This window comes from Fomitiporia mediterranea (assembly GCF_000271605.1).
Source record: "Fomitiporia mediterranea MF3/22 unplaced genomic scaffold FOMMEscaffold_1, whole genome shotgun sequence".
Taxonomy (NCBI): domain Eukaryota; kingdom Fungi; phylum Basidiomycota; class Agaricomycetes; order Hymenochaetales; family Hymenochaetaceae; genus Fomitiporia; species Fomitiporia mediterranea.
The window spans coordinates 8,679,270-8,695,957 of NW_006760386.1; the positions used below are offsets into that span (position 1 = coordinate 8,679,270).

The 16,688-nt window shown below is 40.3% G+C and overlaps 7 protein-coding genes across 7 annotated transcripts; 5 read left to right on the top strand and 2 right to left on the bottom strand.

Moving 5' to 3' along the window:
• Positions 1-870: 870 nt before the first annotated feature.
• On the top strand, positions 871-1,134 carry FOMMEDRAFT_68048 (uncharacterized protein; the record flags this gene model as incomplete). The annotated part of the gene is made up of 1 exon (XM_007262310.1): positions 871-1,134. A coding segment is annotated over one exon (264 nt), but the record flags the coding sequence as incomplete, so codon positions are not given.
• A 1,157-nt stretch (positions 1,135-2,291) lies between these two features.
• FOMMEDRAFT_71609 (uncharacterized protein) lies at positions 2,292-3,453 on the top strand (the record flags this gene model as incomplete). The annotated part of the gene is made up of 4 exons (XM_007262311.1): positions 2,292-2,603; positions 2,667-2,957; positions 3,004-3,220; positions 3,275-3,453. Coding segments are annotated over 4 exons (999 nt in total), but the record flags the coding sequence as incomplete, so codon positions are not given.
• A 207-nt stretch (positions 3,454-3,660) lies between these two features.
• Positions 3,661-3,948, top strand: FOMMEDRAFT_72549 (uncharacterized protein; the record flags this gene model as incomplete). The annotated part of the gene is made up of 2 exons (XM_007262312.1): positions 3,661-3,688; positions 3,755-3,948. 2 exons carry the CDS (start codon positions 3,661-3,663, stop codon positions 3,946-3,948), a joined length of 222 nt encoding a protein of 73 aa, XP_007262374.1.
• A 5,873-nt stretch (positions 3,949-9,821) lies between these two features.
• FOMMEDRAFT_25496 (uncharacterized protein) lies at positions 9,822-11,118 on the top strand (the record flags this gene model as incomplete). Its single annotated transcript, XM_007262313.1, has 4 exons — positions 9,822-10,067; positions 10,345-10,364; positions 10,585-10,648; positions 10,693-11,118. 4 exons carry the CDS (start codon positions 9,822-9,824, stop codon positions 11,116-11,118), a joined length of 756 nt encoding a protein of 251 aa, XP_007262375.1.
• A 245-nt stretch (positions 11,119-11,363) lies between these two features.
• On the bottom strand, positions 11,364-11,841 carry FOMMEDRAFT_25497 (uncharacterized protein; the record flags this gene model as incomplete). Its single annotated transcript, XM_007262314.1, has 2 exons — positions 11,364-11,762; positions 11,812-11,841. 2 exons carry the CDS (start codon positions 11,839-11,841, stop codon positions 11,364-11,366), a joined length of 429 nt encoding a protein of 142 aa, XP_007262376.1.
• A 1,478-nt stretch (positions 11,842-13,319) lies between these two features.
• On the top strand, positions 13,320-15,111 carry FOMMEDRAFT_16793 (fructose-bisphosphate aldolase). The gene is made up of 9 exons (XM_007262315.1): positions 13,320-13,393; positions 13,464-13,523; positions 13,574-13,585; positions 13,662-13,667; positions 13,719-13,765; positions 13,822-13,974; positions 14,056-14,731; positions 14,790-14,877; positions 14,940-15,111. Exons 1-9 carry the CDS (start codon positions 13,370-13,372, stop codon positions 14,948-14,950), a joined length of 1,077 nt encoding a protein of 358 aa, XP_007262377.1. The 5' UTR covers positions 13,320-13,369; the 3' UTR covers positions 14,951-15,111.
• An 812-nt stretch (positions 15,112-15,923) lies between these two features.
• Positions 15,924-16,571, bottom strand: FOMMEDRAFT_151283 (uncharacterized protein; the record flags this gene model as incomplete). Its single annotated transcript, XM_007262316.1, has 2 exons — positions 15,924-16,312; positions 16,391-16,571. The coding sequence occupies 2 exons, from the start codon at positions 16,569-16,571 to the stop codon at positions 15,924-15,926; spliced, it is 570 nt and encodes a 189-aa protein (XP_007262378.1).
• Between the last annotated feature and the right edge of the window lie 117 nt (positions 16,572-16,688).

A 16,688-nucleotide genomic window follows, 5' to 3' on the forward strand; every position in this document is an offset into this window, starting at 1 on the left:
GAATATGGAATCAACGTAGAAGTATAACGGATTTGAGTGCGATGACCGCGGCAGTCTAGGTTGGACTTCAGTGAACTTCAATCTCCGAGAAGAGAGAGAAGAAAGAAGCATCCGAGCATATGCGCGCATGTCTGCACGACACACCGTCATGTGATCTGTTACGCTTGTTGCAACCTTCGTCGTAATTAGGGACTGGTGCGGATAGAGCTTACCGCGGTTTCGCACCGCGGATGAAGATTTCCCACGGATACCACGGATCCCGCAGATTCTGCACATCCGTCGGCTAGCATGTAGGGGAAAAGATACCAACTGTACTCATTCGTTACTTCCCAAGTATTAGCATTCAAAACAAAAAAATACATAAAATTTTTACTATGTCTCAAAACTACACTCCACACTCCTTAAACACTCCTTTTTTACAATCCTACAACATGTCCAGAGTGCCGGTTGGGCATGCTTCTTTTTCTCCCACACTCCCGCAATCACCATCATTACTTACGACGGGAGAAGCACCGGCTGTACATTTATCAGCACCAAAAGTCCGGAAGAGAGTAAAGGAGTTGATCTATGATTTGCCTGATGCCCAAGTTTGGGCATTGACTGATGAGGAGATTCTCGGTAAGTACTATAAATTTCCTGTATACATTATAAAATAATTTAAGTAATTATACAGCCCCATGCTTTGAAAAGTGGAAATCTGGAGCATATGATCACTACGATATCACTGTAAAACGGTTTAATCTTGATGGGTTGAAGAAGATTTCATTTGTGTTCACTTGCCGATATGGAAATCCTAGTCACTCTATCATTATGCGCGAACGGGCAAGAACGAGGGATGGAACAGGCAACCTATTGCAAAAATCAAGAGTATGTGATGTGGAAAGGGGTGTTTATGCTAGTTCCAGATCTTCTGGCAATTCTCTGGCCTATTCTGAGGCTACTCACCGAGCACTCCTTGCCCTCCGATGTGCCAAGTACAATCGGCCTTTCAACTTTGTAAGGGATAAGTACTATTCCCTTGAAGTTGAAATGCTCCGCCCAGGCACCACTCTTCCCTCTCCTGATACTGTCTCTGGGGATATCAAGTCTCTTTATCAAGGCCTATCCATTCAAGTCCGGAATTATTTCAAGGTATTTCTTTTTTATTACTTATTGAATTCGAAAACTTACTCTTTTACTCAGAAATATGAAGGGAAGATTCATTTGGCTATTGATGGATGGACAGCACCCATTGCTACATCATACTTGGGTGTTGTAGTCATTTGGACTGATGGTGGAGTTATGCACCGAGCTATCCTTGAATTCATCCAGTAAGTCTGTCTTCTTTTCAACTGCATGCTCTCTAGGCATGATTCTCCACCATTCTTCACCACCACATGACACCCTGCACGGCCTACGCTCCAGAGGAAGCACAGCCTCTCAAAACAAGTGCCTCCTCAAGTTCCAGTGGTATCACAGTTCACACTCTGTTGCGCACAACTACTTGGCACAATATCATACTCTTTGGTCCGATCATCGCAATCACATCTGCCTTGTGACTATATTCGGCATGTGTGTATACGACTTCCTCAACGCGAACGACTTCCAGCCGTTAACTGTTCGACATGTCGATGTCTTCGTCCAGCGATTCACCCGACAATTGTTGGGAAACCTTTCTCGTGAGTCTGGTCTTGCTAAAACTTCGTCGTATCACTCGTACTAATTTACCTCACAGTCTTGCATGAACTTCGTCTCGTTCATGCAGAAAATGCATAGTTACTGGCACGGATATTCGTCTCATAGACTTTGCGAGTGCTACTTTCGAGGACGAATACCATTCATCCGTCGTTTCAACTAGATGCCACATTGTAGGCCAGGGTTTGTCATGTGGATGAGATGCAATATTACTGGCTTGCATTCTCGTCGAATTCTATACAGGCGTGGCATTTTCCCAAACGCATGACTGACTATTCATTCTAGATTGACACAGCGTCATAGTGGTCTTTATCTCGCAGGGAAATTGGCGGACTGTCTGCAGCGTTATGATCTTCGGGAAAAGGTAACTTATTTTTTTTATTTTTTTATCTCATGTATTTTGCTTCTGACAACGAACGATATCTAGGTACTTGTTCTTACCATGGACAATGCAGGAAATTGCGACACTACAGCAAGCGAACTTGCTAAGATGCTGCCAGCATTTCATGGTGCAAAATCGCGTGGCCGTTGTTTTGCACACATCTTGAATCTTATTGCAAAGGTAAAGGCAGTTCGCTACGCTGTCTATTTACTGCTTACGTCTCATTCTGTAGGCAATACTTTCACTGTTTTTTCGGCCAGTGAAGCGTAAGAAAGCAGTCAAAATTGGTGCAGGAACACGTCGTGCTTGTCTAGAGCGTAATCAGTCTGAAGTAGTCATTAATGCTGGTGATCAATTGACACCTGAAGAAGCTGAAGTCATAGCTTCTGTCTGTGATGATGAGGACGACATTTTTGATGAAAGCCAGTCAGTCCATGACTCACATGTAGCAAATACTGTGCGAGTCAAGGCTATTGAAGCTATGGGTGCTCTAGGAGTTGAAGTCTCAGCTTCTGAGCTTCGGGAGGCAGAAATGGTCATGTACAAGGTGAGCTAACACTTTCCAAGCATAAGTAAGAAGCGTACCTGAAGTACTAATGCCTTCTTATAGATTGCTGGGCTTGCAAAGAGAGTCAATGATACAGCTCATCTGAAGGCCGAATTCGAGATTCTGGTTGATGCAGCTGCTAAGGATCCAAATTCACCAATAACTGGTGAAAAGCGAAGTCTTGACCGGCGTGTTTCAACTAGATGGAACTCAGATCTTGCTTGCCTCGATGCATACTTCCTATTGTACTGTATTATTGAGAAGCTAACTGGTGTTAGAGACCATAAGCTTCAGGGCTTTATTCTCACTGATAATCAACGGCATCTTGCTGAAGAACTTAGGGATATTCTCTTAGTAAGTCTTTCTTTCTGATACAAATACTTTATTAATTTTTTATTAGGTTGTTGAGGGACCAACTCAGCTTTTCTCTCAAGCAGAGGTCCCTCTAATTGCAGAGGTTATACCTATGTTCTTGGTAATTCAACAAGCTCTCAAGAAAGCAAGTGATGATGACAAGTTACTCCCAATTCTTCGGATCTCAGCTTATGCTGGACTCCTTGTCTGTAAGAAGTACTATGCTCTTACAGATGAGTGTGAAGCCTATTATATTGCAATAGGTAAGACTTTACATTCTTTACATAGTCTTTTTTATTAATACATTAATAATACAGTAATGTCTCCGGACAAGAAGCTTAGCTGGTTCATTACAAATGGATTCACTATGGCTGAAGTTCAAGAAATTCGGAAAATGGCTATTACAAGATGGGAAGAATCATACAAGAAGTATCAATGTACCTTTTCTCAAGCAGTAACTCTCCAAAATAACCAAAATATAGTAAGATTTTCTTAACTTTTTATATTCAATTCTAATTTGGTTTTCAAGCGTCGATCTCGTTATATTGTCGAAACTGAGGCTGCAGCTCAAGAAAGGCAACCTATTGATAGTATTCATGTCTATCTTGTAGAGCCAGCAGTCCCATTATCTACTATTCAGGCAGCAGGAGGACTCTTACAATATTGGAATGGAAACAAGACTGGTCGGCCTAGTATAGCTCAGATGGGTCTCGATTTCTGTTCTGCACCAGGTAAGTCCTTTCATATTATATTATTTCCTTTACTATAGTATTATTTATACTAATAAAATTATATAGCTACTTCCGTTGATGCTGAACAAGCATTTTCTCATGGCCGACACCAAATTAATTTTATGCAGCATAACATGTCTTCAAATACATTTGTTGCACAGATGGCAGTAGGTTCTTGGGACAATACTCCTCTATTTTCTAATCTTCAGGATGCATTTAATATTATTGAAGGAAAAATTTCAAGGAATAATAATTTCTAAGGATTTTTTATAATTTTTTCTCGGCACTATAATCATTATTACAGTTTCTTGTAACCAGACAAGGTTTTACTTAATTTATTTTTATTCTTTGTACATTTTTGTTGTTATACCCATCTAATACTTGTATTCAATAGTATATAATTGCTTTATTGTAAAAAAATGGTGTTTTGTATTGAGCAACAGTAAAAGAAAAAAAAAAGTAAAGAAATGCAATGTAAAGAGTCGAACATTGGCAGCGTAACCGCGACATCTGCGGTTACCGTGGGAATTTCAACCGCGGATGGCTCTATCTGCGGTGCAGATTGCGGATTTCTGCGGCGGTCACTGCGCCAGTCCCTAGTCGTAATTCGTAAACTTTCCTTCTCACTTATTGAGTTATACTCCGTCAGAATTCAGTCTCGGTAAGGTAGTCAAGATGAAGGTCGTCTCTTCTGATTTGCCACAGTCTACGCTCTCTCAGGATTCTGCCATTTGTCATGCACCCATCCGTATGTGGGAGCCTCTTCTTGACTGTGCAGTGACGAGTACTTTTGTTAACATATATGGAATGACGCATATAAGCAACGGACGTACCCGAGACATAGCTACATATTATATATACCTACTGAATCAACAGACAATGATGCTAAGGAGAACGAGCCGAGTCCACTATCCCCCCTCTTTGTGTGATCCCTCTAAGCCTCTCACATAACCCCTCTCAACAGGTTATGAGCCTTGCACTCCCTGCCTACACTTTATCTACACTCTACTATGTTTATGCTCTATGCAGCTCTACAGATTGTATGTATACATACAGCATACTAGACACAGAACTTGACACACCTGTCTGAGTATCCTAAACACAAATTGATACACTACAGACACACAATCTACTGTACTACACATGACCCAGACATTATATGATCATTGTCTTAGTGATTATGATTATTGGCCTAGTAATAACTTGGTCTGTGTAGGTAGTGCTGAAACTATAATGAGTATCACTTACTACAACATTTAATCACTAAAATATTCTATAATATTACAAAGATTATGTTATTATAAATAACTGATCATACTATGGACAAATGTTAGAAGGATTGAGAAAGCAAACACTACTCATCTGTTATTAATATTACAATAGCACAAATGATTGACACTGTTAATGAACACACATATAGTATAGTATAAATAAAATAATAACACATATAGTAATATTATGGCCAAACAATTAATGTAAGACATGTCTCAGATATGTTGGACATGTTAGATATAAGATAAAACAAGTTAGTAGATATCCATCTGATATCTAAGACATCCAATATCTACACACTAATACAGCTTATGAAAGTGTACAACTATCTACAGATGAATTAATAATAATAATAATAATAATAAAGTTACAAAGTACATTACAGTAACTATGGTACAGGAACAAGTACACAATTATAGTTAATAAACAAATGACAATACTTTACACCTATAATAGTGTAAACATATAATAATGATGTATAATAATGGCAAACAGTAGAATAATACCTCTACTATTACTACAACAATGTAACAGAACATATTTAATTGTACAGAACATAGATATACTTTAACAAAGTATAAATAAACTTATATTAAAGCTACAAAGCTTATATACAAGTGAAGTACTATGCCAATATGGCTAGTACAACAAACAACAGAAAAACTATGACAGACACACTTATTATAATGATTACAAACAAAAACAATCATAATATAATAAGATTAAATAAATTAATAAAACGTTTAACACATTATCTTGGACAGTATAATATATAAAGAAAAGTGGACACAAGCATATCTATTACATCTTATCAGAGATATGAATAGATGTGCAACTAATGTTGTAACTGTAAACATGCAGAGAGATTTCTTAGTATGTCTGAAATATTACAGACATATTACAAACATTATATTAAAATTTATAAAACAAACAGTACAACATTACAGTGTAATGTTTAAACAAAATGATGTATGTCAAACATTACAAGTTAACTTAAAACATACTATTATATTATAACACATACTAACGAATGTATGAAAGTAAAATAACAAAGTACTAACACTACTTGGTGGATTACAAATACATGAAAGGAAATCAACAATGTACTTATATACTTACACTACTTTTCAATTACTCAAAGAATAACCTTCTCAAATTGAAGGGGAGTAATTGAATAATATACACACTAATGATGAACATTGAATTCTTAATACAGACATATTGACTATGTCACTAAGTGAAATCTGTGATGAATCTGACAAATCTGTTGAACACAAAATACCTTATTAAAGAATATAAAAGTTATACATCACATAACATTTTCAATGCTTATAAAAGTTATTCAAACGGATAATTAATAAATTAATAATAATAAAGCCTAAAAATGGCACATATTCCTAAAGCATTCTTTGTAGCAAATGTGTGAACGTTCACAATGTAAAACTGATGATACAGAAACGTTGATCTTATTGCTGATCCTAAAAAATGATAAGTGATAGAAGTTACAGACAGATATAACAGATCACAAAGGTAAATCATTTGATGCAACACAAAATAATGTTGATTGGAACAAATAATAGAAGTCAACACAATGTATGATTGAACTTCAATGTTAAATAAATAATAATTCCACTACAAAACAAATGCTCATACTTGGCAAATAATATTAATATAATAATCCAATTAACTTAACAATGTTTAATACGAAAATAAATAAAATACAGACAATTATCATGTCATATAATAAAATAATTCATCAATCCAGACTATAGTTCATGGATAAAAGTGATGAATAACAAAAATAATACTTTGGAACATACATAAAACAATAAATAATATATCCATACAATAATACAAATATAATTACAATATAATTTGCAACTACAATCGAACAATACAAAGATAATAACTATACAAACAAGTATGGAGCACATACATATAATCAAATAAAACTATTAAATCAATTCTTGTACAAATGATTAATTTGCCCTCACTGCACAATTAATACAAGTATGAACAGCATTATAACATTATGAAATAAATTGGATAGATACTAATAAGTATATCTATACAATGATTCAAATAAAATAAATAAAACCAATATATAAAACACTTTACCTAGCAAATCAATTAACAAATAAAACGTCAAACGAATACTACAATTGTGCATACTACTAGATTAACTAAAGTATGCTAGGAGACTATTATAGTAAACATAATCCAATATATTACTTATATGCAGATTGTGTTACAATGTACTATTCTTTGCAAAAGAAAAAGCAAAGAACAATAGCCATAATACTAATAAATATTCATGACATTATGATCACAACAATTCACAATAACACTGTTAATAACAAATAATACAAACACACGTTACTAATGATTTACAATGGATAATTATGTTGGCTATTGAAGAAATAATGTAACAGATTGTATAGTTACTCAGGATGCATCAGAAACGATTCATTATAGAATGTAACATTAATATATAAATATAAACAATAATGTAAAGCAAACAAACAAACAATACATTCATAATATAATACATATATGATGCACCTAAACACATAGTAAGCTGCCTGCAGCCAGATATAATATCTATGCAACAAATATATGTTAGTATAAAACCTTATTAATCTTGGAATGAAGCAATCTGGCAAAAACAAATAACATTATTAATATTACAACATACAATCAATGTAAAGCTTCAATCCAAAGACATAAATCAGCTATTACTGAATGCTTAACACATATATGAATGTAGACAAACATGGACAGCAATGATTAAAGAAGGATATCATTACAACACTGGATATACATTTTACTAGCATGATTCATTAGTTTCACAGTAAAGTAAAAAGAAATTACTAGTAATACTCAAGCAAATTTAATAAATAAAACACATGATTTACGATCTTACACAGTACTCATGAGATTCTGCAGGTCTCTGAAGCACATATGATATTAATAACAATTTCGAACGATTTATTGTAAAAACAATACTGTCATTGAACAGTAAACTATGCACAAACTTTGGATTAACTCTGAACAATTTCAATCACATTGAACAGTCTACAAGATGACGAACAATGACTTAATAATATAACAATGAACGAACTACAGAACTAATGACACAACAGTGAACAAAAACTTAATAAATATCTAACAAAGCACAAAGTTAACACACAGTGGACCAAAATATACAATACAAACAATGCATTTATATTATACAAATGATATTATTATATGTGATACACAAGCAAATATAATACAGACACAACATACAATACAGATACAATACTAATAAAAATGTTGGAACGATCTGCAAATCAAACATCTTATAGGTCTGGCCAACTTATAAATGTTTGAAGGGGAGTGGTAGCAGTGCTATAACTACCCCTAAAAATAAAAATAAAAATAACTACAAATCAAATAAACGAATAGTCGCAAAACAAACATATTATTAAACTAATATATGTTTGAAGGGGAGTGTTAACATATATGGAATGACACATATAAGCAACGGACATACCCGAGACATAGCTACATATTATATATACCTACTGAATCAACGGACAATGATGCTAAGGAGAACGAGCCGAGTCCACTATCCCCCCTCTTTGTGTGATCCCTCTAAGCCTCTCACATAACCCCTCTCAACAACTTTCGAATCCACCGGTATTCCAGTAAGCTTACCAAACTCTCACTTAACTACTTCCCACCAAATATTTACGTGTCCTGATTTCTCTCATAACTGCTGACTCGAGTTCTTCAAGGTCCTTACTGTTTCTATCATAAAAATACATGGGTTGACTGCAAAGAACAATCGCCCTAAAGGTGTTAGACATATTGTAGGAAGGTATAATCGCATCGTACATCATTAAGTTTAACTTCGCCCAGCGATACTCTCAGCACAATGCGCGGATAAGTCTCGTCTACCTCAATTTCTCTCCTTCGTATATGAACTGGATCTGTCAGTCCTGGATTTGCATATCCGACTGTGGATGGCATCACCGATGGTGCTTACACCAATCTCATCTTTGAATCTGTAGACGAACTTGTCTCAGTCAACACACGGCCCTCTGCAGCTCTCCGTATGTATCGATTCCGACTCGGAGTTCATGCTTCATGCACCCGCGCTTCTCTTGTCCACGAATCCAGCACCCTTCTATATCGTCCGCCGATTCACTCGGATCTATGCCTTAATAAACGTTGAGTAAGGCTAATACTGCGGCCCAGTCTGGCCGCGTTCATATTGGAGTAACGTTGTGAAACCTAGTATTGTAGCTGCCTGATGGCCTGATGTATGCTGAGTATACACGACAGATAATAATCCATTGTCCGTCCTATTTCGTAATGCAAGCTTATACAATCTAGCATTTTATGCTCAGTCGGAATATGCACAGATTGGAATAGAGTTGGCTTTTTGCCAAGTTGGGCCCAATATTTCGTATCACGTAAAAAAACCAAGCATTTGCTCAAGTACATAAGTCAGTGGTAAACATTAAATGTACAATACCGTAATTGATAATCCACTGCGAGGACAAACACTAATTTTCCATACACCCCAGATGCTAGACAGCGCACGCCTTCAGTGATACGCAGCAGTCCGCATTTACCGGCCGATAGAACAAGTATACATACAACCAGATGCAGTCGTGCTGATATCACATGCAACTTGAATAATAAATCTCTGCTCTACGAAGGTCCAGCTATTATCTCGTTACAAATACCCAGGAAATCGGACTTACAGAATGTATAAATCATCGAGTTTATTGATAACTAGTACCCTCAGCAAATAAGTCCTCCAAAGCCTAGTAACCAGCATATAGCTCAAAACTCGATTTCTACAGAAAATATGCAGTACTCTAGCAAGATCTTTGCCGCTCTCGCCTTAGCGGCGGTCGTCTCTGCAACTCCTGCCGCTGAGGTCCAGAAACGCCTGCTCGAGGGCGTTCTCCCTTCGCAGGTCTGTAATGCTACTTCGAAACCTATCGACCTCAGTCTTCTGCCAGTCGGCACTTCGATGGTGGAGTGCGCAGTGGGTCAGATCTGCAAAGCCATTTCTGGTCTTACAGGGGACTTGGCTACCATTGGACTTGGTGTAAGCTTGCTCCATTCCGACTGTCAGATTCATTTCAAGCTTAACTGGAATACTTTCCGGTAGTCATGTGTCACTGGTAGCCACTAAGTGGTTCTTATGCTGGGCTCTAAGGTATTGTAGGCAGAGCGAATTGAAAGTGGGTTTCTTGTATAACTATTTCATTATCCCGTTATTTACCACTCAAAACAATATCTACTTTTACAGGCAGTTTGGTTCTAACTGATTTTAAAAGGCAATTGTAGTACACGTATTGTTTTAAACCATCATATCCAATCAGCTCTGTAGCAACTTTATAAGGTAGGAGTTCCATCCAACGTTGAATATACAGATACTTGTTAACGGTTGTGGAGTGTGTACAAGAATGATGTAGTTAAAACACGGTAGCATGCACTCAATTGGAAGACTGATCAAATTTTCAAGCGTAGCTGTTAGATAGCTCAGTCGGCCCTGTAAATTTCTACCTTGTAACAAATTTGCATAGTGCTTGCTTAACATTTGACCTCATTGCTCTATTTAGAGCTGTGCAAACTCTCCTGGACATTTTTCGAGGCTCAAATAATCAAGAGAGGTACAAAAGAGATGTAGGTATCCAGCAATGTTGCCTTGATAGAATCGTTTCAATCAGATGGCGTATACCTGTGGCCTGAACGTGTACACATCCTTCGTTTCAAAAGTAGGATATGTCTACGCAACAAGATATGCTCAGCAGTGTATAGTTGAGCCATTTACTACCAATGGCGAAGGACTGGCCAGTAGACCAGTAAGATCAGTGCGTGCTTTCCCAGACGTAGAACCAATTCGTCTTACCTCCAAACTTGAAGCTCTCGCGATATGTCAACGTGTTACGGCATCTATGGAGAAGGTTGCATCGTTCGGGAAGAGAAGAACGCAATCGCCTCCGGGAGGGAAAGATATGAGAACTCCAGACGCAAAGAGAAGCGATCGGACTGAGCAAGTTTTCACGAAGTCAGACAGCACCTTAAGCAGAAGAACTTCACTAAAAGCAGAGGATCTTCCGTTGAAAAACGGAAAAATGAAAAGAAATCCTTGAAGTGTATAAAAGAGCAGCGTTAGTCGACCTTGAGGAGGGTAACTGTCCTAAGCATTAGTGCAACGGCCTCTATCATACCTCTAAATATCCTTGCTCAAGGCTATCATGCTGTCATTCAACAAGCTGTTTGTCGTCCTTGTCATGGTCGCAGCCTCGACGAGTGCAGCCCTTATTCCAACGTCCATCCCGGCACTCTCGACGTCCATCTCACTTGACATACCAATCCCAACAGGGCTGCCGCTTGGTCAAGATGATCTCTCGTCCGTTTCCATCCCATCGGTCTCAGTGCCATCCATCTCGGTGCCGTCCATCCCACTCCCGACCACGCTCCCGACCAGTCTTCCAGTCTCACTCCCGACGTCTCTTCCGATTTCACTCCCGGTTACGGTCCCTAGCCTCTCATCCGTCTCGCTCGAATCGGTCTCGGTGGCATCCATCTCGGTACCCTCCATCTCACTCCCGACCACACTTCCGACCAGTCTTCCGGTCTCACTCCCGACATCTCTTCCGATTTCACTCCCGGTCACGGTCCCAAGTCTCTCGTCCGTCTCAGTGCCATCCATCTCAGTGCCATCCATCTCGGTCCCAACGTCTCTCCCGACCTCACTTCCAATCTCACTCGACGTTCCGACCGCGACTGGCGCCTAAGGATGCTTGCCTGAATAGGACCAAGGAAGAAAGGAAAGTTTAGACCAGTGCGTTCTTCTGAAGTTCTGAGTTCATTTCTTCTATTCCAATTGACACCAGTTTTCTTCACAGGCCGACTTGGAAAGTTCAATGTGTCGTTAAATTTAACTTCTGCTCGGATTTGGTATTTGGGAAATGTTATGTAACTTCGTGGATTGCTCAATTGGGTAGTCAGTGTGGCCTATCTTGTGTGTCTTGAATGTGTTGTCAGTTTTGACTAGGGTTAGAATTACGGAGCCTATTCCAAGAAGAGCGGAACCAGATAACTGAGAAAGATGAGAATGCAAGCCGTAAGAGAAAGTTCGACATAATTCTCCGATGCTTGACCTTCAGTTGGCAGGGATCGCGGCGAAAAGGAAGGAACTTTGAGAAAGAATGACGCGACGCGTAGAAGCCTGCCCTAAATAGTCATGTGAACGAGTCTTCCTCATACCCCAAGCAACAAAAAAGCCATACAAGTTAGGACGATAATTTAATTCCATCTAGCTGTATCAATACCGGATGTCGACTCTTGAATGCTTCTCCTTGACTTTCGGAACGTCACACCGGTGTTTATTGTGTTCAATGCTCAATTCTCAAATGAGCAAGCAGATTGACTCCCGAGTTCCCGAGTTCCGACTAAATAGCTACTTGCGCACTTCTCTTTTCCCTCCCATGAGTTACAGTAACTGCCAATATATCTGAACCTCCCCTTTCTGGATTCACTTCTTCCGCCCTTCATCACCGGAATTTTGTCACTTGTTGTAGTCTCGTGAACCCTGTCACTTCAACTATACTAATAGCAAGTCGGCACAAACACGACGAGTCGGCTTGCAGCCCTTCGGCGCAATACACATTCTTCGGAGCCACAAGTAAAGTAACTTTAGAATCAGAGTCCGATGTTTTGTTTGCCCCGACCTGTGCCTTCCGTCCGACATCCATGGCGTGCCCTGAGATTCTGTGGACCTATCGTCAGCATCTCGAGGAGGATTAGACTCATTAGAGTCCCCCTATAATAAGACTCTGCACAGCGTGCTATATCTGTGCACATCGGCTAGATCGGTTGAACCGACTTCACTTTCAAGGGAATGGACTCCCCACTAGCCGCCACGCACGAGCGGCCGCTGCCCTTCTGAGTTATTAGCTTCTCAGCTGTAAGGGAGGTTAGCTCTCAAGTGATTCCGATCCTCTCCGCGCGTGCGTATATGCTATGTGCTCATGAACCTGACGGACCGTTCACGCCGCCGAAAGGTATGAAGCTGGGAGAAGGTATCCTGTGTATTTTCTGCATCTGGTAGGAAGAATGCAAGTATCCGGTTCGTTGACTGTAAGAATCCTAGACGATTAGCACGACACTAAAACACCACATGGATATTGCACGTTTTGTAATTTTACTTTCGACTGTATTGTAATTGGATGTGGCGAAGGGAAATGCGACTCTCTGATTGATGTCATCCGCGGACGGCCGCTTCCGGCAATTTCCTCATGATTACTCGCAGCCAAGCTCAGCGTCCTTTCTGCCTTCTGACCACCACCACCGTCCCCAAACCCTCTCTCAGCTTTCTTCAAATTTTATTCAATAGCTATGGGACTGCTTGATATCGTTCCTGTGCGTACCACCATTTCGTGTCGCCACGCGTGACATGCATATATTGACCCTTCAAAAATACCTCGGACAGGCGGGTGTAGTTACAGGCGATAATGTTCGCAAGGTCTTTGAGTATGCTCGAGAAAACAAAGTGAGCATAGCGACTCTTTTTTCATTATAACGAGCTGACCGTAAATCTAGTTTGCGATTCCTGTGAGTTCTTTTGGGGTTCATGTTTTGTTGGGGAAGTGAATAACCCAGGATGCGTTTTCTTGCGGACTTATCGTAGGCTATTGTAAGTGGCACTTATCCTCATGTAGACCCATGTAAACTAAGAAACCGGCAGAATGTAACCTCGTCATCGACCGCAAACGCCGCTATCGAGGCTGCTCGGTATATCCGGTCAAGTTTTCTCCCGTATTTCATGAAAAATTGACGCATATATTCAGTGACATCAAAGCGCCGATCATCCTACAAGTCTCACAGGGGGGCTCCGCCTACTTCGCAGGCAAGGGTCTCTCCAACGACAAACAACAAGCTTCTATCACCGGTTCTATTGCTGCTGCGCACCACATCCGTACCGTCGCTAAAGCATACGGAGTGTAAGCTCCCAACACCGCCTCATCGCATCTTCCCCTCAAAGTCCACTAACTAGTCCTTTTCACTTTTCTGCACTATTTTAGCCCCGTTATCCTGCACTCGGATCACTGCGCCAAGAAGTTGCTTGAATGGTTCGATGGCATGCTCGAAGCGGACAAGGCATATTTCGCGCAGCACGGTGAGCCGCTTTTCAGCTCTCACATGCTCGACTTGTCCGAGGAGCCGAAGGAGGAGAACATCGCAACTTGCGTAAAATACTTCACCGAAATGGCTAAGGTCAACCTCTGGCTCGAGATGGAAATAGGTATTACCGGTGGTGAGGAGGATGGGGTTGACAATACTGGTGTTGACAACTCCTCCCTCTACACACAGCCAGAGGATGTATACGACATTTTCGTTGCACTTTCTAAGATTAGCCCCAACTTCTCCATCGCCGCCGCCTTTGGGAACGTCCACGGCGTGTACAAACCCGGAAATGTTCGTCTGCACCCCGAACTCCTCGGCAAGCACCAAGAGTACGCAGCAAAACAAATCGGCGGCAAGAACCCTAAACCGCTCTTCCTCGTCTTCCACGGCGGGTCGGGTTCGTCAAAGGAAGAGATCAAGACTGCGGTAGATAATGGTGTAGTGAAAATGAACGTTGATACTGATACGCAGTGGGCATACCTCATCGGAATCCGGGACTTTATCCAGAGCAAGAGCGGTTACCTCCAATCCCAAGTCGGCAACCCCGAAGGCCCTGACAAACCTAACAAAAAGGTGCGAAGTATTTCTCACTACATGCCTTCTTATGCTCAATATCATGCCTCCCTCACAGTATTACGATCCGCGTAACTGGGTACGTGAGGGTGAAAAGACTCTCACTGCTCGCGTGAAGGAAGCATGTGCAGACCTTGGAAACACAAGTAAGCTAACAAAGCGAAGTCGTCATTCTGCTCAGACCGCTAAACGTGTTCATTTTCTGCAGATCGCTTGTAAAGCAGCTAGTTCGCGCGTACAACGATTCATTAATCCGGGACAGTGTATATGGATCAGGGCGGAGGTTAAATGAAAATATAAGTAGCATTAGGCCAATACATGTGTATAATATGCTCTCATTTCTTCGAGTAAGCAATGCAATACATATGTCTACATTTACAATTGCGTTGAAGGATGACAGACACATATCACTTGCTAGAGCGATACCATTTTGAAAAAAACTTCACGTAGCCTGCTTCCATCATGTTAGTTGTTACAGACTTACAGACCATACCATACTATACTGTACCAATTGTTTTCACACTTGCCTCCACTCTCAACGATCTTTCATACTTATCTCTGCTGCATCAACAGGAGCATCACTCTTATACAATTTTACTGTCTCCTCAAAAATCAACTTTCAGAACAGAATAAGAGTCAAGACACTGGGTGTGTGCTTCTACCACATCACAAAATGTGAAAAAATCTTGTATACCCTTCTAGATATGGTAAGGTAGATTAAGTATTGGTAAACTAAACAATTAAATATAAATACATACATGTTAGTAGTATACTTATTTTAAAATTACAATATAGGGACAGAATTCTTATTTGAATATAATCTTATGTAATTATTTGATATAAATACAATGTCATACAAGAGTTGGACAAGAATTACAAAACAAATACAAGAGTCAGACAAGGATTACAAAACAAATACAAGATTAACCAAGTATTCTAATAACATTAGAAGTCATTACAAGTAAGTGGAAATTATCATAACTACTAATATTGTTCTTGATTTCTTAAATACTTGGAAGTTTTTTCTGCCTAGCAAGATAAACGTCAGAAAATCGACAAGTCCATTTTCCCACCAACTAAAGTGATCACGTGTGTGTTGGTTTTTACTTATCTCGTTTCACTTTGCCTTCTGCTTTTCTCTCTCTCAACATCTCTTGCTTTCTTCCTGCCATCTCTCTCCTCTCTCTCACGACTAGCTTCCACTGCAGAGTCTGCCGTTGCAAGAACAACAATATTTGCTGCCGTGTCCAACACGACCTGCTGCTCTACTGAACAACTGCATTACATTGACCACGTCCAAAGACTCCCGCCATGGGTCACTGCAATCTCCTTGTCCCTCTCCATCCGCTAGCCTATTTCCATCGTCCCGTTTCTCTATCCCCCGTGCTATTTTCTCGCGCAATTCAGTTCGCCATGCTGACTCTATTTTCTCTCGCGGGCGCTGGTAGCACGAGCGCAACCGCTCAGTGACTTTTCTCAAGGCGAGTTGTGTTCTCAGTGTTTTTGCGATGCGTTGTGCGGGAGCTGCAGTGCTAGTGTGACGCATTGACTGAGTGGCGCTGCTGTGCTGCTGTGCGCTCGCTATAATTATTTCGACGGAGGCTAACGCCTATTTATTTTTTATATCTCCTTCGCTGTCGGCTGTCGGCTGTCGGTAACCACTCTGTGTGCTGTGCTGCGCTGTCTGTCTGTTGCATGTTCTTGGCTGGCGCGTCGAAATTGCCCATGGCGTGCAGCGGAAGAACGGGCTATTCAAGAAGGCATATGAGCTGGGAATGTTGTGTTCTGTGGACGTAGCAGTGATCATCTTCGGTGCGTTCAAGGCCGTTCTGTCGCGCATCTTGCGTCCCTGTTCTCACACACCTGCCTGCTCTATTTTTGGAACACTATCTTCCTGCTCGATGTCAACGGCGGCATGTCGATCCCTTCTCGTCTGACGCGCCTGACCGCCCCGGGG